The 22,961-nt window shown below is 43.8% G+C and overlaps 1 protein-coding gene across 1 annotated transcript in view; it reads left to right on the plus strand.

The window, feature by feature from the left end:
* Window positions 1–22,961, plus strand: part of slc6a8 (solute carrier family 6 member 8) — a 58,834-nt gene that overhangs the window by 19,896 nt on the left and 15,977 nt on the right. The window contains exons 3-7 of the mRNA XM_075475899.1: window positions 5,674–5,944; window positions 10,654–10,786; window positions 19,606–19,740; window positions 20,611–20,714; window positions 21,765–21,889. Of these exons, the coding sequence (XP_075332014.1) occupies window positions 5,674–5,944; window positions 10,654–10,786; window positions 19,606–19,740; window positions 20,611–20,714; window positions 21,765–21,889 (768 nt within the window). The remainder of the gene's footprint in view (window positions 1–5,673; window positions 5,945–10,653; window positions 10,787–19,605; window positions 19,741–20,610; window positions 20,715–21,764; window positions 21,890–22,961) is intronic.

Raw genomic sequence — 22,961 nt, forward strand, 5'->3', positions numbered from 1 at the left:
ATACTACATACTACATACTGCATACTGCAAACTGCATACTACATACTACATACTGCATACTGCATACTGCAAACTACATACTACATACTGCATACTGCATACTACATACTACATACTACATACCGCCTACTACATACTACATACTGCATACTACATACTGCAAACTGCATACTACATACTGCATACTGCATACTACATACTACATACTGCATACTGCATACTACATACTACACACTGCATACTGCATACTACATACTGCATACTGCATACTGCATACTACATACTACACACTGCATACTGCATACTACATACTACATACTGCATACTGCATACTGCATACTACATACTGCATACTACTACTACATACTGCATGCTGCATGCTACATACTGCATACTGCATGCTACATACTACATAGTGCATACTACATGCTACATGCTACATACTGCATGCTACATACTACATACTGCATACTACATACTGCATACTGCTACTACATACTACATGCTGCATACTACATACTGCTACTACATACTACATGCTACATGCGGCATACTGCATACTGCATACCACATACTGCATACTGCATACTGCATACTACATACTGCTACTACATACTACATACTGCATACTGCATACTACATACTACATAGTGCATACTACATAGTGCATACTACATACTGCATGCTACATACTACATACTACATACTGCATACTGCTACTACAGACTGCATGCTGCATGCTACATACTGCATACTACATACTGCATACTACATACTGCATACTGCATGCTACATACTACATAGTGCATACTACATGCTACATGCTACATACTGCATGCTACATACTACATACTGCATACTGCATACTGCTACTACATACTACATGCTGCATACTACATACTGCTACTACATACTACATGCTACATGCGGCATACTGCATACTGCATACCACATACTGCATACTGCATACTACATACTGCTACTACATACTACATACTGCATACTACATACTACATAGTGCATACTACATGCTACATGCTACATACTGCATGCTACATACTACATACTGCATACTGCTACTACATACTACATAGTGCATACTGCATACTGCTACTACATACTACATACTGCATGCTACATACTACATACTGCATACTACATACTACATAGTGCATACTACATAGTGCATACTGCATACTGCTACTACATACTACATACTGCATGCTACATACTACATACTGCATACTACATACTGCATACTACATACTGCATACTGCATGCTACCTACTACATAGTGCATACTACATGCTACATGCTACATACTGCATGCTACATACTACATACTGCATACTGCATACTGCTACTACATACTACATGCTGCGTACTACATACTGCTACTACACACTACATGCTACATGCAGCATACTGCATACTGCATACCACATACTGCATACTGCATACTGCTACTTCATACTACATACTGCATACTGCATACTACATACTACATAGTGCATACTACATAGTGCATACTGCATACTGCTTCTACATACTACATACTGCATGCTACATACTACATACTGCATACTGCTACTACATACTATATGCTGCATGCTACATACTGCATACTACATACTGCATACTACATACTGCATACTACATACTGCTACTACATACTACATACTGCATACTACATACTGCATACTACATCCTACATACTGCATACTACATACTACATACTGCATACTACATACTACATACTACATACTGCATACTACATACTGCATACTACATACTGCATACTACATCCTACATACTGCATACTACATACTACATACTGCATACTACATACTACATACTGCATACTACATACTACATACTGCATACTGCATACTGCTACTACATACTACATACTGCATACTGCATACTGCTACTACATACTACATACTGTATACTGCATACTGCTACTACATACTACATACTGCATACTGCATACTGCTACTACATACTGCATACTACATACTGCATACTGCATACTACATACTGCATACTGCTACTACATACTGCATACTGCATACTACATACTGCATACTGCATACTACATACTGCATACTGCTACTACATACTACATACTGCATACTACATACTGCATACTGTATACTACATACTACATACTGCATACTGCCTACTACATACTGCATACTACATACTGCATACTGCATACTACATGCTGCATACTGCATACTACATGCTGCATACTGCATACTACATACTGCTACTACATGCTACATGCTGCATACTACATACTGCTACTACATGCTACATGCTACATACTACATACTGCTACTACATGCTACATGCTACATACTACATACTGCATACTACATGCTACATACTACATACAGCATACTGCATACGACAGACTACATACTGCATACTACATGCTGCATACTGCATACTACATACTGCTACTACATGCTACATGCTGCATACTACATACTGCCACTACATGCTACATGCTGCATACTACATACTGCATATTACATGCTACATACTACATACAGCATACTGCATACGACAGACTACATACTGCATACTACATGCTACATGCTACATGCTACATACTACATACTGCATACTGCATGCTACATGCTGCATACTACATACTGCATACTACATACTGCATACTACATCCTACATACTGCTACTACATACTACATACTGCATACTACATACTACATACTGCATACTGCATACTGCTACTACATACTACATACTGCATACTGCTACTACATACTGCATACTGCATACTACATACTGCATACTACATACTGTATACTGCATACTGCTACTACATACTACATACTGCATACTGCATACTGCTACTACATACTGCATACTACATACTGCATACTGCATACTACATACTACATACTGCATACTGCATACTACATACTGCATACTGCATACTACATACTGCATACTGCTACTACATACTACATACTGCATACTACATACTGCATACTGTATACTACATACTACATACTGCATACTGCATACTGCCTACTACATACTACATACTACATACTGCATACTGCATACTACATGCTGCATACTGCATACTACATGCTGCATACTGCATACTACATACTGCTACTACATGCTACATGCTGCATACTACATACTGCTACTACATGCTACATGCTACATACTACATACTGCTACTACATGCTACATGCTACATACTACATACTGCATACTACATGCTACATACTACATACAGCATACTGCATACGACAGACTACATACTGCATACTACATGCTGCATACTGCATACTACATACTGCTACTACATGCTACATGCTGCATACTACATACTGCATATTACATGCTGCATACTGCATACTACATACTGCCACTACATGCTACATGCTACATACTACATACTGCATATTACATGCTACATACTACATACAGCATACTGCATACGACAGACTACATACTGCATACTACATGCTGCATACTGCATACTACATACTGCCACTACATGCTACATGCTACATACTACATACTGCATATTACATGCTACATACTACATACAGCATACTGCATACGACAGACTACATACTGCATACTACATGCTACATGCTACATGCTACATACTGCATACTGCATGCTACATGCTGCATACTACATACTGCATACTGCATACTACATACTGCTACTACATACTACATACTGCATACTGCATACTACATACTGCTACTACATACTACATACTGCATACTGCATACTACATACTGCATACTGCTACTACATACTGCATACTACATACTACATACTGCTACTACATGCTACATGCTGCATACTACATACTGCTACTACGTGCTACATGCTACATACTACATACAGCATACTGCATACGACAGACTACATACTGCATACTACATACTGCATACTGCATACTGCATACTGCTACTACATACTGCATACTGCATACTACATACTGCTACTACATACTACATACTGCATACTACATACTACATACTGCATACTGCATACTGCTACTACATACTGCTACTACATACTGCATACTGCTACTACATACTGCTACTACATACTACATACTGCTACTACATACTGCATACTGCTACTACATACTGCATACTGCATACTACATACTGCATACTACCTACTGCCTACTACATACTACATACTACAAGCTCTAAACTCTGTAAACTTTAGCAACATTTGAAACATTTTCAGGAGAGAAAGTAGTCGTTTAGATCCCCAACGTGTTGAAAACCTGACAAAATACCGGCTGTTTACAATTTTGTTCCCACGAATTCGGCGCTACTAAAGCTAGCTGCAGTGAGCTAACGCACTTCCGGTTATTTTCACAAAATAAAATACCCGTTGCCTTTTATCATAGGGAAAGCCATTACCATACAATTTGTGCTTTTGTTTTGAAAACAGGAAGTGAACCTACCCTCGTTGTAGCTAGCTTGAAACTGCCGTTTTGACAGGAAATGACGTTCGGCGACGTCAAGTTACGTTGCATCTTGGGTAGTTTGAGTATGAGTAGTAACCTCATGATGCATACCCAACATTTAGGAGAATCTAGTATGCATCCTGGAACTTAAAAAAAGTTAAAGTTAGTAGGAGTAGTAGGCGGTTTCGAACACAGTCCAAATGTTGACCGGCACACATTAATCTCTTTCAAAAATGGTGGTGTTGTTGTTCTGAGAGGAAGGAGCTTAACTGGAAAAGTGATTCCGGAAATGATGTTGTTAGCCGACCAATCACAACCCTTGGGGTCTCCGCGAGTCTCCGCCTCCTCGACGGATAGATAGATCGGAAGTTTGGCCGACGCACGCAAGCGACGGAGAGCGTCTCCGTAAATCAGGCTTAAAATTGAACTATGGAAACTTATCAGGCTTAAAACTGAAACTATGGAAAGTCATCAGGCTTAAAACTGAAGCTATAGAAACTCATCAGGCTTAAAACTGAATCTATGGAAAGTCATCAGGCTTAAAACTGAAGCTATAGAAACTCATCAGGCTTAAAACTGAACCTATAGAAACTCATCAGGCTTAAAACTGAACCTATGGAAAGTCATCAGGCTTAAAACTGAAGCTATAGAAACTCATCAGGCTTACAACTGAACCTATAGAAACTCATCAGGCTTAAAACTGAAGCTATAGAAACTCATCAGGCTTAAAACTGAACCTATGGAAACTCATCAGGCTTAAAACTGAAGCTATGGAAACTCATCAGGCTTAAAACTGAACTATGGAAAGTCATCAGGCTTAAAACTGAAGCTATGGAAACTCATCAGGCTTAAAACTGAAGCTATGGAAACTCATCAGGCTTAAAACTGAAGCTATGGAAACTCATCAGGCTTAAAACTGAAGCTATGGAAACTCATCAGGCTTAAAACTGAAGCTATGGAAACTCATCAGGCTTAAAACTGAAGCTATGGAAACTCATCAGGCTTAAAACTGAAGCTATGGAAACTCATCAGGCTTAAAACTGAACCTATGGAAACTCATCAGGCTTAAAACTGAAGCTATGGAAACTCATCAGGCTTAAAACTGAACCTATGGAAACTCATCAGGCTTAAAACTGAAGCTATGGAAACTCATCAGGCTTAAAACTAAACTTTGTTCCCCGCAGGTCTGGGCTACGCCTCCATGGTCATCGTGTTCTTCTGCAACACCTACTACATCATGGTTCTGGCCTGGGGCTTCTACTACCTGATCAAGTCCTTCAGCTCCACCCTGCCCTGGTCCACCTGCGACAACGAGTGGAACACGCCCAGCTGCATCGAGATCTTCCACTACCAGGAATGCAGGAACGCCAGCCTGGCCAACATCACCGTGGGCAACGGCAACTTCACCTGCGGCGACCTGGCCGACGCCCGCTCGCCCATCATCGAGTTCTGGGAGTAAGTCCTGCTGCGGCTGAGGCTGGTTCTGGTTCTGTTGGGTTACTGTTGGGTTTCTGATGATGACTGCCTGGTTCTGTTGGGTTTCTGTTGGGTTTCTGTTGGGTTTCTGATGATGACTGCCTGGTTCTGTTGGGTTTCTCTTGGGTTACTGTTGGGTTACTGTTGGGTTTCTGATGATGACTGCCTGGTTCTGTTGGGTTTCTCTTGGGTTTCTGTTGGGTTTCTGATGGGTTTCTGTTGGGTTTCTGTTGGGTTTCTGTTGGGTTACTGTTGGGTTTCTGATGATGATGGCCTGGTTCTGTTGGGTTTCTCTTGGGTTTCTGTTGGGTTTCTGATGGGTTTCTGTTGGGTTTCTGTTGGGTTACTGTTGGGTTTCTGATGATGATGGCCTGGTTCTGTTGGGTTTCTCTTGGGTTTCTGTTGGGTTTCTGATGGGTTTCTGTTGGGTTTCTGTTGGGTTTCTGATGATGACTGCCTGGTTCTGTTGGGTTTCTCTTGGGTTTCTGTTGGGTTTCTGATGGGTTTCTGTTGGGTTTCTGTTGGGTTTCTGTTGGGTTACTGTTGGGTTTCTGATGATGATGGCCTGGTTCTGTTGGGTTTCTCTTGGGTTTCTGTTGGGTTTCTCTTGGGTTTCTGTTGGGTTTCTGATGGGTTTCTGTTGGGTTTCTGTTGGGTTTCTGATGGGTTTCTGTTGGGTTTCTGATGGGTTTCTGTTGGGTTTCTGTTGGGTTTCTGATGATGACTGCCTGGTTCTGTTGGGTTTCTGTTGGGTTTCTGTTGGGTTTCTGATGGGTTTCTGTTGGGTTTCTGTTGGGTTTCTGTTGGGTTTCTGATGGGTTTCTGTTGGGTTTCTGTTGGGTTTCTGTTGGGTTACTGTTGGGTTTCTGATGATGATGGCCTGGTTCTGTTGGGTTTCTCTTGGGTTTCTGTTGGGTTTCTGATGGGTTTCTGTTGGGTTTCTGTTGGGTTACTGTTGGGTTTCTGATGATGATGGCCTGGTTGTGTTGGGTTTCTGATGAGTTTCTGTTGGGTTTCTGTTGGGTTACTGTTGGGTTTCTGATGAGTTTCTGTTGGGTTTCTGTTGGGTTACTGTTGGGTTTCTGATGAGTTTCTGTTGGGTTTCTGTTGGGTTACTGTTGGGTTTCTGATGATGATGGCCTGGTTCTGTTGGGTTTCTGTTGGGTTTCTGTTGGGTTTCTGTTTGGTTACTGTTGGGTTTCTGATGATGACTGCCTGGTTCTGTTGGGTTTCTCTTGGGTTTCTGTTGGGTTTCTGATGGGTTTCTGATGGGTTTCTGATGATGACTGCCTGGTTCTGTTGGGTTTCTGTTGGGTTTCTGTTGGGTTACTGTTGGGTTTCTGATGATGACTGCCTGGTTCTGTTGGGTTTCTGTTGGGTTTCTGTTGGGTTTCTGTTGGGTTTCTGTTGGGTTACTGTTGGGTTTCTGATGATGACTGCCTGGTTCTGTTGGGTTTCTGTTGGGTTTCTGTTGGGTTACTGTTGGGTTTCTGATGATGACTGCCTGGTTCTGTTGGGTTTCTCTTGGGTTTCTGTTGGGTTTCTGTTGGGTTACTGTTGGGTTTCTGATGCTGATGGCCTGGTTCTGTTGGGTTTCTGTTGGGTTTCTGTTGGGTTTCTGATGATGACTGCCTGGTTCTGTTGGGTTTCTGTTGGGTTTCTGTTGGGTTACTGTTGGGTTTCTGTTGGGTTTCTGTTGGGTTACTGTTGGGTTACTGTTGGGTTTCTGATGATGACTGCCTGGTTCTGTTGGGTTTCTGTTGGGTTTCTGTTGGGTTTCTGTTGGGTTTCTGTTGATGACTGCCTGGTTCTGTTGGGTTTCTGTTGGGTTTCTGTTGGGTTACTGTTGGGTTTCTGTTGGGTTTCTGTTGGGTTTCTGTTGGGTTACTGTTGGGTTTCTGATGATGACTGCCTGGTTCTGTTGGGTTTCTCTTGGGTTTCTGTTGGGTTTCTGTTGGGTTTCTGTTGGGTTACTGTTGGGTTTCTGATGCTGATGGCCTGGTTCTGTTGGGTTACTGTTGGGTTTCTGATGATGACTGCCTGGTTCTGTTGGGTTTCTGTTGGGTTACTGTTGGGTTTCTGATGATGACTGCCTGGTTCTGTTGGGTTTCTGTTGGGTTACTGTTGGGTTACTGTTGGGTTACTGTTGGGTTTCTGATGATGACTCTCTGGTTCTGTTGGGTTTCTGTTGGGTTACTGTTGGGTTTCTGTTGGGTTTCTGTTGGGTTACTGTTGGGTTACTGTTGGGTTACTGTTGGGTTTCTGTTGGGTTTCTGTTGGGTTACTGTTGGGTTACTGTTGGGTTTCTGATGATGACTCTCTGGTTCTGTTGGGTTTCTGTTGGGTTACTGTTGGGTTTCTGATGATGACTGCCTGGTTCTGTTGGGTTTCTGTTGGGTTTCTTTTGGGTTTCTGTTGGTTTTCTGATGGGTTTCTGTTGGGTTTCTGTTGGGTTTCTGATGGGTTTCTGCAGGGTTTCTGATGGGTTTCTGATGGGTTTCTGATGGGTTTCTGTTGGGTTTCTGTTGGGTTTCTGTTGGGTTTCTGATGGGTTTCTGCAGGGTTTCTGTTGGGTTTCTGATGGGTTTCTGTTGGGTTTTTGTTGGGTTTCTGTTGGTTTTCTGATGGGTTTCTGTTGGGTTTCTGTTGGGTTTCTGATGGGTTTCTGTTGGGTTTCTGTTGGGTTTCTGTTGGGTTACTGTTGGGTTTCTGATGGGTTTCTGATGGGTTTCTGATGGGTTTCTGTTGGGTTTCTGTTGGTTTTCTGATGGGTTTCTGTTGGGTTTCTGTTGGGTTTCTGATGGTTTTCTGATGGGTTTCTGTTGGGTTTCTGTTGGGTTTCTGATGGGTTTCTGTTGGGTTTCTGATGGGTTTCTGATGGGTTTCTGATGGGTTTCTGTTGGGTTACTGTTGGGTTACTGTTGGGTTACTGTTGGGTTTCTGATGATGACTCTCTGGTTCTGTTGGGTGTCTGATGCTGAAGTCCTGGTTCTGATGGGTTTCTGTTGGGTTTCTGATGGGTTTCTGATGGGTTTCTGATGGGTTTCTGTTGGGTTACTGTTGAGTTACTGTTGGGTTTCTGTTGGGTTTCTGTTGTGTTACTGTTGGGTTTCTGATGATGACTGCCTGGTTCTGTTGGGTTTCTGTTGGGTTTCTGTTGGGTTTCTGATGATGACTGCCTGGTTCTGTTGGGTTTCTGTTGGGTTTCTGTTGGGTTTCTGTTGGGTTACTGTTGGGTTTCTGATGATGACTCTCTGGTTCTGTTGGGTTTCTGTTGGGTTACTGTTGGGTTTCTGATGATGACTCTCTGGTTCTGTTGGGTTTCTGTTGTGTTACTGTTGGGTTTCTGATGATGACTGCCTGGTTCTGTTGGGTTTCTGTTGGGTTTCTGATGCTGATGGCCTGGTTCTGATGGGTTTCTGTTGGGTTTCTGTTGGGTTTCTGTTGGGTTACTGTTGGGTTTCTGATGATGACTCTGGTTCTGTTGGGTTACTGTTGGGTTTCTGATGATGACTGCCTGGTTCTGTTGGGTTTCTGTTGGGTTTCTGATGCTGATGGCCTGGTTCTGATGGGTTTCTGTTGGTTTTCTGATGGGTTTCTGTTGGTTTTCTGATGGGTTTCTGTTGGGTTTCTGTTGGGTTTCTGTTGGTTTTCTGATGGGTTTCTGTTGGGTTTCTGATGGTTTTCTGATGGGTTTCTGTTGGGTTTCTGTTGGGTTTCTGATGGGTTTCTGATGGGTTTCTGATGGGTTTTTGTTGGGTTTCTGATGGGTGTCTGATGCTGAAGTCCTTGTTCTTTTGGGTTTCTGTTGGGTTTCTGATGCTGAAGTCCTGGTTCTGTTGGGTTTCTGTTGGGTTTCTGTTGGGTTTCTGTTGGGTTTCTGATGGGTTTCTGTTGGGTTACTGTTGGGTTTCTGTTGGGTTTCTGATGGGTTTCTGTTGGGTTTCTGATGCTGATGGCCTGGTTCTGATGGGTTTCTGATGGGGTTCTGTTCGGTTTCTGATGGGTTTCTGTTGGGTTTCTGATGGGTTTCTGATGGGTTTCTGTTGGGTTTCTGATGGGTTTCTGATGGGTTTCTGATGGGTTTCTGTTGGGTTTCTGATGGGTTTCTGATGGGTTTCTGATGGGTTTCTGTTGGGTTTCTGATGGGTTTCTGATGCTGAAGTCCTGGTTCTGTTGGGTTTCTGATGGGTTTCTGTTGGGTTTCTGATGGGTTTCTGATGCTGATGGCCTGGTTCTGATGGGTTTCTGATGGTTTTCTGATGGGTTTCTGATGGGTTTCTGTTGGGTTTCTGATGGGTTTCTGATGGGTTTCTGTTGGGTTTCTGATGGGTTTCTGATGGGTTTCTGATGGGTTTCTGTTGGGTTTCTGATGGTTTTCTGATGGGTTTCTGATGGGTTTCTGTTGGGTTTCTGATGGGTTTCTGATGGGTTTCTGTTGGGTTTCTGATGGGTTTCTGATGGGTTTCTGATGGGTTTCTGTTGGGTTTCTGATGGTTTTCTGATGGGTTTCTGATGGGTTTCTGTTGGGTTTCTGATGGGTTTCTGATGGGTTTCTGATGCTGAAGTCCTTGTTCTTTTGGGTTTCTGTTGGGTTTCTGATGCTGAAGTCCTGGTTCTGATGGGTTTCTGTTGGGTTTGGGTTTCTGATGGGTTTCTGATGTTGACGGCTCCTTTTCTCTGTGCAGAAACAAAGTTCTGAACATCTCGTCGGGTCTGAACGAAACCGGGAAGTTCAACTGGGAGCTGATGCTGTGTCTGGTGGCGGTCTGGATTATGGTCTACTTCTGCGTCTGGAAGGGAGTAAAGTCCACCGGGAAGGTAAGAACTCCTCACGGCTTCTGCGTGTTCGTCTTCCATTATCAGCGCTGCGTTCACCACATAGAAACGGGCCGAAGGCCGGTATGGTGCTGAGTGACTGAAACATCTGACCTAAAAAATCTGTCCTGAAACATGTACCCTGAAACATCTGACCTGAAACATCTGTCCTGAAACATCTACCCTGAAACATCTGACCTGAAACATCTGTCCTGAAACATCTGTCCCGAAACATCTGACCTTAGACATCTGACCTGAAATATCTGTCCTGAAACATCTACCCTGAAACATCTGACCTGAAACATCTGTCCTGAAACATCTACCCTGAAACATATGGCCTGAAACATCTGTCCTGAAACATCTGACCTGAAACATCTACCCTGAAACATCTGACCTGAAACATCTGTCCTGAAACATCTACCCTGAAACATATGACCTGAAACATCTGTCCTGAAACATCTGACCTGAAACATCTGTCCTGAAACATCTACCCTGAAACATATGACCTGAAACATCTGTCCTGAAACATCTGACCCGAAACATCTGACCTGAAACATCTGTCCTGAAACATCTGTCCTGAAACATCTGAACTGATACATCTGTCCTTAAACATCTGAAACATCTGTCCTGAAACATCTGACCTGAAACATCTGTAACATCTGACCTGAAACATCTGTTCTGAAACATCTGTAACATCTGACCTGAAACATATGACCTGAAACATCTGACCTGAAACATCTATCCTGAAACAGCTGACCTGAAACATCTATCCTGAAACAGCTGACCTGAAACATCTGACCTGAAACATCTGACCTGAACTATGAAACATCTGTCCTGAAACATCTGAACTGATACATCTGTCCTTAAACATCTGAAACATCTGACCTGAAACATCTGACCTGAAACATCTGACCTGAAACATCTGAAACATCTGACCTGAATTATGTCCTGAAACATCTGTCCTGAAACATCTGACCTGAAACATCTGACCTGAACTATGAAACATCTGTCCTGAAACATCTGAACTGATACATCTATTCTGAAACATCTGTAACATCTGACCTGAAACATCTGACCTGAAACATCTGTAACATCTGACCTGAAACATCTGACCTGAAACATCTGAAACATCTGACCTGAAACATCTGACCTGATACATCTATTCTGAAACATCTGTAACATCTGACCTTAAACATCTGACCTGAAACATCTGACCTGAAACATCTGACCTGAAACAACTGTTCTGAAACATCTGACCTGAAACATCTGACCTGAAACATCTTTCCTGAAACATCTGAACTGAAACATCTATCCTGAAACATCTGACCTGAAACATCTGTCTTGAAACATCTGACCTGAATTATCTGACCTGAAACATCTGTCCTGATACATCTGTCCTTAAACATCTGAAACATCTGACCTGAAACATCTGTCCTGAAACATCTGAAACATCTGACCTGAAACATCTGAAACATCTGACCTGAAACATCTGTCCTGAAACATCTGACCTGAAACATCTGACCTGAAACATCTGACCTGATACATCTGTCCTTAAACATCTGAAACATCTGTCCTGAAACATCTGTCCTTAAACATCTGAAACATCTGACCTGAAACATCTGACCTGAAACATCTGAAACATCTGTCCTTAAACATCTGAAACATCTGACCTGAAACATCTGACCTGAAACATCTGACCTGATACATCTGTCCTGAAACATCTGTCCTGAAACATCTGACCTGAAAAATCTGACCTGAAACATCTGAAACATCTGACCTGATACATCTGAAACATCTGACCTGAAACATCTGACCTGAAACATCTGAAACATCTGACCTGGAACATCTGAAACATCTGACCTGAAACATCTGACCTGAAACATCTGACCTGAAACATCTGACCTGAAACATCTGACCTGAAACATCTGTCCTGAAACATCTGACCTGAAACATCTGTCCTGAAACATCTGACCTGATACATCTGTCCTTAAACATCTGAAACATCTGTCCTGAAACATCTGTCCTGAAACATCTGTCCTGAAACATCTGACCTGATACATCTGTCCTTAAACATCTGAAACATCTGTCCTGAAACATCTGACCTGGAACATCTGACCTGAAACATCTGTCCTGAAACATCTGACCTGATACATCTGTCCTTAAACATCTGAAACATCTGTCCTGAAACATCTGTCCTGAAACATCTGACCTGATACATCTGTCCTTAAACATCTGAAACATCTGTCCTGAAACATCTGACCTGGAACATCTGACCTGAAACATCTGACCTGAAACATCTGTCCTGAAACATCTGACCTGATACATCTGTCCTTAAACATCTGAAACATCTGTCCTTAAACATCTGAAACATCTGACCTGAAACATCTGACCTGAAACATCTGACTTGAAACATCTGTCCTGAAACATCTACCCTGAAACATCTGACCTGAAACATCTGTCCTGAAACATCTGACCTGAAACATCTGTCCTGAAACATCTGTCCTGAAACATATGACCTGAAACATCTGTCCTGAAACATCTGTCCTGAAACATCTGTCCTGAAACATCTGACCTGAAACATCTGTCCTGAAACATCTGACCTGAAACATCTGACCTGAAACATCTGTCCTGAAACATCTGTCCTGAAACATATGACCTGAAACATCTGTCCTGAAACATCTGTCCTGAAACATCTGACCTGAAACATCTGACCTGAAACATCTGTCCTGAAACATCTGTCCTGAAACATCTGACCTGAAACATCTGTCCTGAAACATCTGTCCTGAAACATCTGACCTGAAACATCTGTCCTGAAACATCTGACCTGAAACATCTGAACTGATGCATCTGTCCTGAAACATCTGAACTGATACATCTGTCCTTAAACATCTGAAACATCTGTCCTGAAACATCTGACCTGAAACATCTCTTCTGAAACATCTGTAACATCTGACCTGAAACATATGACCTGAAACATCTGACCTGAAACATCTATCCTGAAACATCTGACCTGAATTATGTCCTGAAACATCTGTCCTGAAACATCTGACCTGAATTATGTCCTGAAACATCTGTCCTGAAACATCTGTCCTGAACTATGAAACATCTGTCCTGAAACATCTGAACTGATACATCTGTCCTTAAACATCTGAAACATCTGTCCTGAAACATCTGACCTGAAACATCTGACCTGAAACATCTGACCTGTAACATCTGACCTGAAACATCTGACCTGAAACATCTGTAACATCTGTCCTGAAACATCTGACTTGAAACATCTGACCTGAAACATCTGACCTGAAACATCTGACCTGAAACATCTGTAACATCTGTCCTGAAACATCTGACCTGAACTATGAAACATCTGTCCTGAAACATCTGACCTGAAACATCTGACCTGTAACATCTGACTTGAAACATCTGTCCTGATACATCTGTCCTGAAACATCTGACCTGAAACATCTGACCTGAAACATCTGACCTGTAACATCTGACCTGAAACATCTGACCTGAAACATCTGTAACATCTGTCCTGAAACATCTGACTTGAAACATCTGACCTGAAACATCTGACCTGAAACATCTGTAACATCTGTCCTGAAACATCTGACCTGAAACATCTGTCCTTAAACATCTGTCCTGAAACATCTGACCTGAAACATCTGTCCTGAAACATCTGACCTGAAACATCTGACCTGAAACATCTGTAACATCTGTCCTGAAACATCTGACCTGAACTATGAAACATCTGTCCTGAAACATCTGACCTGAAACATCTGACCTGATACATCTGACTTGAAACATCTGTCCTGATACATCTGTCCTGAAACATCTGACTTGAAACATCTGACTTGAAACATCTGACCTGAAACATCTTATTTAAGTAAAAAAGTCGCCCGTTAAACAGTTTCAGCTACTTCAGATTTCAGATTCAGAGCTGAGCTGCAGATGAAAACATCTGGATTTGAAGTGAAACTGGATTTATTCTCCCACAGATAGAAAATGTGGGACTGTTCCTTTAAGAAGGGTCGCTGTGTGTGTGTGTGCGTGTCATTGTGATGAAGTACACACCGTGGTGATCACATGGTAGTCTAAGCGTTGCTATGACGACTCAGTGGGTGGTGGGTGGCTGTGAGGTGGCAGGCTGTGATTGGCCGTCTGATGGGAGGGCAGCTTGACTGCAGTGGGACGTGACTGAGCCCCCCCGCCCCCCCATGCTGCAGTCAGGATGTTAACCCTGTTCCACCTGCAGGATCCAACCTAAATAAAGGCATTTATTTACGTTTATTTATGAAATAATCAGTTAAAACACGAGAAATAACAACAGAAAAAACAGGATAAAGAGTTTAAATTCAGCCTCCCAACAAACTTCTGTTTATTTTATGTGAATATAATTCTAAAGGTCATTATTTATTTACTTAAAACTCTTGTGTAAATGAAACCTTCATCATTAAAAAGTGTTAAATATGAAATAATCTGTGAGTTATTATGTAAAACGGCTGATAAATACAAACATTTAAGGCGAGACGCTACAGGTGAATAGGGTAATATTTTAAAATAATAGATATCACCATTCCAACTTCCTCAGTTGGTTACTTATTCAAGTATGAAAAAAAATGTATTACAAGTTTTAGAAATTTGTATGTTTGATTGTGCAAATTATGCATTATCTCATTAAATATGCGCACATTTGCATATATTTCCAGAAGATAAATCTGAACATATGATAAAGCCAGGTGCAAAATTTATTTCTCATTTTGTTTACACACAAAATGAAAAGAAAATTACTGAGGGATTTCAGAATATCTGCTTTCATTTCCTAGGAAATCAAAATATGCTGTCCATAGCCTAAAAACATCGATTTTTGCCATATTTTTTTATTATAATGTCACATAAATCAGGCCAGGAATGATTTATCAACAAATCCTTCTGTATATATCTTCAGAATACTGCTGAGTGTATAACTGGAAAGTTTGGTGTTAGTAGGTGCTCCATAGGCTGAGATATTGATACTGGAAAAATACAAAAAACTGATTTTGAGAAAACGGCATTTAAAATCTGTGCTGATATATGGAAATTAATAGAAGTTATTAGAAATATTAATCTTTATAGATTCTTATTTATCTGTTAATTCAAATATTTAAGATGATTTTTTAAAATAATTTTGTTTCAAAGTTTGTACATAAATATATATTTTATGTATTATTTATTTAAATAGTATAATTTTTACGTATTTTATTGTAATCTGCTGCTGTTCCAGCAGCGTCCAGTGTCATCCCTTTAAATCTGATGCCCACACAGCTGTACCACTGGATAAACAGATTCCTCGTGGAAGCTTTTGGATGATGGTGATGGTGGTGGTGGCGGAGGCAGTTTGTGAGGTCATATTTCACCTCGTTGTTTACATCACAGCCTTCACTCAGCGCAGGCAACTGATCTGTAGAACATTATAACAAGAAACAACAGGGATCAGAAAAAAGGATCTGTACACGAACTGTCGCTGGTTCCACGCCTTTATTTTAAGAATCTGGGTCATAATTATTTAGCCAGTCAAGACTTCAGGAGCTCTGTCTTTCTAAGAAATTTTCTCAAATTAAAGCTCTCATATTGTGTAAAACTCCTTCTTCCTGTTCCTGGGAGCATATATCAGGGCGTCTGAGGTGTAAAACTCCTTCTTCCTGTTCCTGGGAGCATATATCAGGGCGTCTGAGGTGTAAAACTCCTTCTTCCTGTTCCTGGGAGCATATATCAGGGCGTCTGAGGTGTAAAACTCCTTCTTCCTGTTCCTGGGAGCATATATCAGGGCGTCTGAGGTGTAAAACTCCTTCTTCCTGTTCCTGGGAGCATATATCAGGGCGTCTGAGGTGTAAAACTCCTTCTTCCTGTTCCTGGGAGCATATATCAGGGCGTCTGAGGTATAAACTCCTTCTTCCTGTTCCTGGGAGCATATATCGGGGCGTCTGAGGTGTAAAACTCCTTCTTCCTGTTCCTGGGAGCATATATCAGGGCGTCTGAGGTATAAACTCCTTCTTCCTGTTCCTGGGAGCATATATCAGGGCGTCTGAGGTGTAAAACTCCTTCTTCCTGTTCCTGGGAGCATATATCAGGGCGTCTGAGGTGTAAAACTCCTTCTTCCTGTTCCTGGGAGCATATATCAGGGCGTCTGAGGTGTAAAACTCCTTCTTCCTGTTCCTGGGAGCATATATCAGGGCGTCTGAGGTGTAAAACTCCTTCTTCCTGTTCCTGGGAGCATATATCAGGGCGCCTGAGGTGTAAAACTCCTTCTTCCTGTTCCTGGGAGCGTATATCAGGGCGTCTGAGGTGTAAAACTCCTTCTTCCTGTTCCTGGGAGCATATATCAGGGCGTCTGAGGTGTAAAACTCCTTCTTCCTGTTCCTGGGAGCATATATCAGGGCGTCTGAGGTGTAAAACTCCTTCTTCCTGTTCCTGGGAGCATATATCAGGGCGTCTGAGGTGTAAAACTCCTTCTTCCTGTTCCTGGGAGCATATATCAGGGCGTCTGAGGTGTAAAACTCCTTCTTCCTGTTCCTGGGAGCATATATCAGGGCGTCTGAGGTGTAAAACTCCTTCTTCCTGTTCCTGGGAGCACACGGCGCTCACACGGCGTTCACACGGCTCTCAGTATCAACGGAAACATTTGTGTTTTTAGTCGTCAGCTGGAGTCTGAAAGCTGAGCCGAGCAGGCCGAGAGAGTCTGAGATACCCTGAGGAGCAGAGAGAGGGGGGGGGTATAAATAAAGTGGTACGGTCCATTCACAGATCTGCTGGAAACTCAGATCAGTCCGTTGGTTTCAGGAGATGAAATTCTCTGTATGAACTGGACTCATTTAGATTTAAATGTGTTTGATTAGATTGGAATATGATTATATTGTCTAAAACTAAAAGCTCCCAAACCCCCGCAGGTTCAATCAGATGGTTTCTTCCAGCTGTGCAATCCACTCACATAACTTCATTGGAGTCCAATGATAATTGTTTTTGAATTGGCTTTAAATGAATGAATTGGATTATTTTGAAAATAATTATGATTACAATTAATTGAATTCCATTTGGCTTGAATTGGACTTTATTTTCTAAGTGCCTTGTGATGACATTTGTTGTATTTGGCGCTTTATAAATAAATAAACTGAATTGAATTGAATAAAAGTTCCATAAAATCATAAAGTTTAACCTGAGTCAGGCCGACAACATCTGCCGTCTGATTGGACCGTTTGAGTTTCATCTCACAGCCAGAAAGTCTGATTTATTGCGTGTGTGTGTGCACGTGTGTGCATGTGTACGCGTGCACGTGTTTAAAAGTGTGTAAAAGTGTGTAACAGTGGGGGATTCTGGGTAAAATCCACAGTTGTTCTGAAACTGGACTCCACCTGCCGCTCTCCATGGTGCTGAAACCCCACACTGCTCCATTTCGTGTGTTTGTGCGTGCATGTATTTTTGCGCGTGCACTAGTGCACGTACGTGCGCTGCGCCTCAGCGGGCGTCAGATCCGCGCCGTGTTCGGTTTCCTCTGCTGTGTTTTCGTTGCCTGGTTCTCACGGACGCAGCGGCCTCTGAGATCGAGTCCTCGCCGAGTTTTTAGGTCGGCGAGCAGCAGGAACTCTGACCGGCCTCTTCATCATCCCCCTCATCCTCACTTACGCAACTCAGATTGAGTTTTTCTGCGCGTGACGTAACACGCAGTGAATATTAGTTTGGGTTTAAAGGCACCAAAAGTTTTCCGGTTTGGGTCCAACTGCAGATTTAAGGCGTGAAAACGAGGAGTCGCGCTCCTGAATCTGGAACTTTGGATTAAAGATGGAGATACGCGCCTATTCTCTGCTCCCCAACTGTATCCATGAACAGTAAACCCACTGCGTATTGATCAGCTGGTGCTGCTGATCAATGGACAAAGCCCACTGGTTCTCCAACTCTTTACCTCCAACACAGCGAACAAACTGAAGCTTTACGTATCGAGATGAATCGAAAGTAGAAGGTTTCTGAAGCTTCGGGCCTATTAGCAGCCATGAACACACCATCGTTCCCTGTCGGGACATTTTTCAGTGTTCTTATCAGCACATTAATAAGAAATGTTACCAAAAAGCATGTAGAACATTTACCAAACTGCTTGTTTTCATAAGTTATTATTGTGTTTTCTCACTGAAAGTGAAAACTGAGGTTAAAACGGTTAAATAATCAGAATAGATTTTAAAAGCCTGCTGATGGTTTACATCTGTGATCTGTTCAGAGAATATAAAGCCAGCAGAGCTCTTAGATCCAAGGACTCAGGTCAGCTGGTCCAGTCCAGAGTCCAGACTAAACATGGAGAAGCAGCATTTAGCTGTTATGCTGCAAACAAGTGGAACAAACTGCCAGTGGAGATTAAACTTTCACCAAATGGAGACATTTTTAAATCCAGGTTAAAAACATTTCTGTTCTCATGTGTCTATGCATGAAATATCTTTTAACTTATCTAGACTGTTGCCTGTTTTTAAATTCATTTAAATGATTTTATTTGTTTCTCTTTATATTCTTTTATGTATTTTTAATGCTTCTTCCACTCCCTGCTGCAATGCTTTTATTTTATGTAAAGCACTTTGAACTGTTTGTACATGAAATGTGCTATACAAATAAATTTGATTTGATTTGATTTGAATCTGAGGGTTCAACCTCTGGTTCCGTGGTGTGAAAACCAGATAAAAAGCTGAACAAAACAACATCCTGATCACTGTCAGAGTCATGTTACTGATTCCCGATCGGGCCGAGCAGAACCAGAACCAGAACCGGAACCCGGAGGATTCAGACTCGGCGTGTTTTGTGGGTTTCAGATCGTGTACTTCACGGCGACGTTCCCCTACGTGGTCCTCATCATCCTGCTGGTCAGAGGAGTGACTCTTCCCGGAGCGTACGAAGGTATCATGTACTACATCAAACCGGACTGGTCCAAGCTGGAGGAGGCTCAGGTGAGTTCACTTTAGCCCTGAACCCTGACTGTCAGGTAGAGGTGTAAAGATACCTTAGTTTACCTTTTCCACATCTTACAGGCTTTGTTTCAGACGCTGACAGCTAAATCAAACAGGATTCTGTGTGTTAGGCAACATGAAATCAATGACATGATGATAATCTTGGCGTTCCACAGGGTTCCATCTTAGGACCACATGTTATTAAGTCTTTACATTAAGAATGTGCACTGGAAAAAATCAAAGTCTTACCAAGTATATTTGTCTCATTTCTAGACAAAATATCTCATTACACTCATTACACACATATAAGACACAACTGCCTAACAAGTACCATTTCAGCCAGATATAGGGACTTGTATGAAGACAATACATCTGGAATATCTTGTTAACTGAAAAAGTCTTGAAAACTAATTGTTTTGAGTCGGATTTCATATGAAACAAGCTTCTTTTTTTGACATTTGAAGAGGTTTTTAAGCTAATTTCAAGATCAGTTTTATCTCAAAAGTCCTAAATATCACATTTTATTTCAAGAAATCTTGAAAAGCCGATTTTCACTTGTTCCATTGGCAGATTTTTTTGCTTATTTCAAGCAAAAACGTCTTTTATTTGTTGTTTTTTTACTTATTTTTGGAGGGGCATTTTTTCCAATGTGGCAGGTTGCAGGAGACCAAAAGCTCGGCAGCATCAGTGAGCTCAGACTGATATAAACCCCGACATTCAACATGAGTTCATGCATTTAAAGGCTTTGGGCTGGTTTTTGATTCCCAACTTAAAGAACTAAAGTGAACAGAATTATGTTTAAACATTATGCCACTTAAACACATCGAAACGTCCTGAAGCCGAGCTGACCTTTGACCTCTGACCGCGCAGGTGTGGATCGACGCCGGCACGCAGATCTTCTTCTCCTACGCCATCGGCCTCGGAGCGCTGACCGCTTTGGGCAGCTACAACCGCTTCAACAACGACTGCTACAAGTACGACTTTCTGTTGATGTAGACCGATCTGACCAGGTGACCTCTGGTCAGGTGACCTCTGACCGGCGTCCTCTGGTCAGGTGACCTCTGACCGGCGTCCTCTGGTCAGGCGACCTCTGACCAGCGTCCTCTGGTCAGGTGACCTCTGACCGGCGTCCTCTGGTCAGGAGACCTCTGGTCAGGTGACCTCTGACCGGCGTCCTCTGGTCAGGTGACCTCTGGTCAGGTGACCTCTGGTCAGGTGACCTCTGACCGGCGTCCTCTGGTCAGGAGACCTCTGGTCAGGTGACCTCTGACCGGCGTCCTCTGGTCAGGTGACCTCTGACCGGCGTCCTCTGGTCAGGTGACCTCTGGTCAGGTGACCTCTGACCGGCGTCCTCTGGTCAGGTGACCTCTGACCAGCGTCCTCTGGTCAGGTGACCTCTGACCGGCGTCCTCTGGTCAGGTGACCTCTGACCGGCGTCCTCTGGTCAGGCGTCCTCTGGTCAGGTGACCTCTGACCGGCGTCCTCTGGTCAGGTGACCTCTGACCGGCGTCCTCTGACTGGCGTCCTCTGGTCAGGTGACCTCTGGTCAGGCGTCCTCTGGTCAGGTGACCTCTGGTCAGGTGACCTCTGACTGGCGTCCTCTGGTCAGGCGTCCTCTGGTCAGGCGTCCTCTGGTCAGGTGACCTCTGACTGGCGTCCTCTGGTCAGGCGTCCTCTGGTCAGGTGACCTCTGACTGGCGTCCTCTGGTCAGGCGTCCTCTGGTCAGGTGACCTCTGACCGGCGTCCTCTGGTCAGGCGTCCTCTGGTCAGGTGACCTCTGACCGGCGTCCTCTGGTCAGGTGACCTCTGACCGGCGTCCTCTGGTCAGGCGTCCTCTGGTCAGGCGTCCTCTGGTCAGGCGTCCTCTGGTCAGGTGACCTCTGACCGGCGTCCTCTGGTCAGGTGACCTCTGACCGGCGTCCTCTGGTCAGGTGACCTCTGACCGGCGTCCTCTGGTCAGGTGACCCCTGACCAGGTGACCCCTGAGGTCCGGACTCATGTTCTGGTTCCTCCTCCCCTGCAGGGACGCCTTCGTCTTGGCGCTCATCAACAGCGGGACCAGTTTCTTTGCTGGTTTCGTCGTCTTTTCCATTCTGGGCTTCATGGCTGCTGAGCAGGGAGTCGACATCTCGCAAGTCGCCGAATCAGGTAACGGCAGTAACGCAGTTCCCCCGCTGGGTCCTACCTAAGGGATCAGGGAGTCTGATTCTGAACTGTTATTATAAACTGCAAAACTTTCTGTGTTTGGTCCCCCAAACTCCACCAACCTGATTATGAATAATCTCTAGGGTTAGCGGCCGGGCCTTTTTAGGGGTTAGGGTTAGCGGCCGGGCATTTTTAGGGGTTAGGGTTAGCGGCCGGGCCTCTTTAGGGGTTAGGGTTAGCGGCCGGGCATTTTTAGGGGTTAGGGTTAGCGGCCGGGCATTTTTAGGGGTTAGGGTTAGCGGCCGGGCATTTTTAGGGGTTAGGGTTAGCGGCCGGGGCTTTTTAGGGGTTAGGGTTAGCGGCCGGGCATTTTTAGGGGTTAGGGTTAGCGGCCGGGCATTTTTAGGGGTTAGGGTTAGCGGCCGGGGCTTTTTAGGGGTTAGGGTTAGCGGCCGGGCATTTTTAGGGGTTAGGGTTAGCGGCCGGGCCTCTTTAGGGGTTAGGGTTAGCGGCCGGGGCTTTTTAGGGGTTAGGGTTAGCGGCCGGGCATTTTTAGGGGTTAGGGTTAGCGGCCGGGGCTTTTTAGGGGTTAGGGTTAGCGGCCGGGCATTTTTAGGGGTTAGGGTTAGCGGCCGGGGCTTTTTAGGGGTTAGGGTTAGCGGCCGGGCATTTTTAGGGGTTAGGGTTAGCGGCCGGGCCTCTTTAGGGGTTAGGGTTAGCGGCCGGGGCTCTTTAGGGGGTAGGGTTAGCGGCCGGGCCTTTTTAGGGGTTAGGGTTAGCGGCCGGGCCTCTTTAGGGGTTAGGGTTAGCGGCCGGGCCTCTTTTAGGGGTTAGGGTTAGCGGCCGGGCCTCTTTTAGAGGTTAGGGTTAGCGGCCGGGCCTCTTTTAGGGGTTAGGGTTAGCGGCCGGGCCTCTTTTAGAGGTTAGGGTTAGCGGCCGGGCCTCTTTTAGGGGTTAGGGTTAGCGGCCGGGCCTCTTTTAGGGGTTAGGGTTAGCGGCCGGGCCTCTTTAGGGGTTAGGGTTAGCGGCCGGGCCTCTTTTAGGGGTTAGGGTTAGCGGCCGGGCCTCTTTTAGG

Source organism: Odontesthes bonariensis, chromosome 10, assembly GCF_027942865.1.
Source record: "Odontesthes bonariensis isolate fOdoBon6 chromosome 10, fOdoBon6.hap1, whole genome shotgun sequence".
Taxonomy (NCBI): Eukaryota; Metazoa; Chordata; class Actinopteri; order Atheriniformes; family Atherinopsidae; genus Odontesthes; species Odontesthes bonariensis.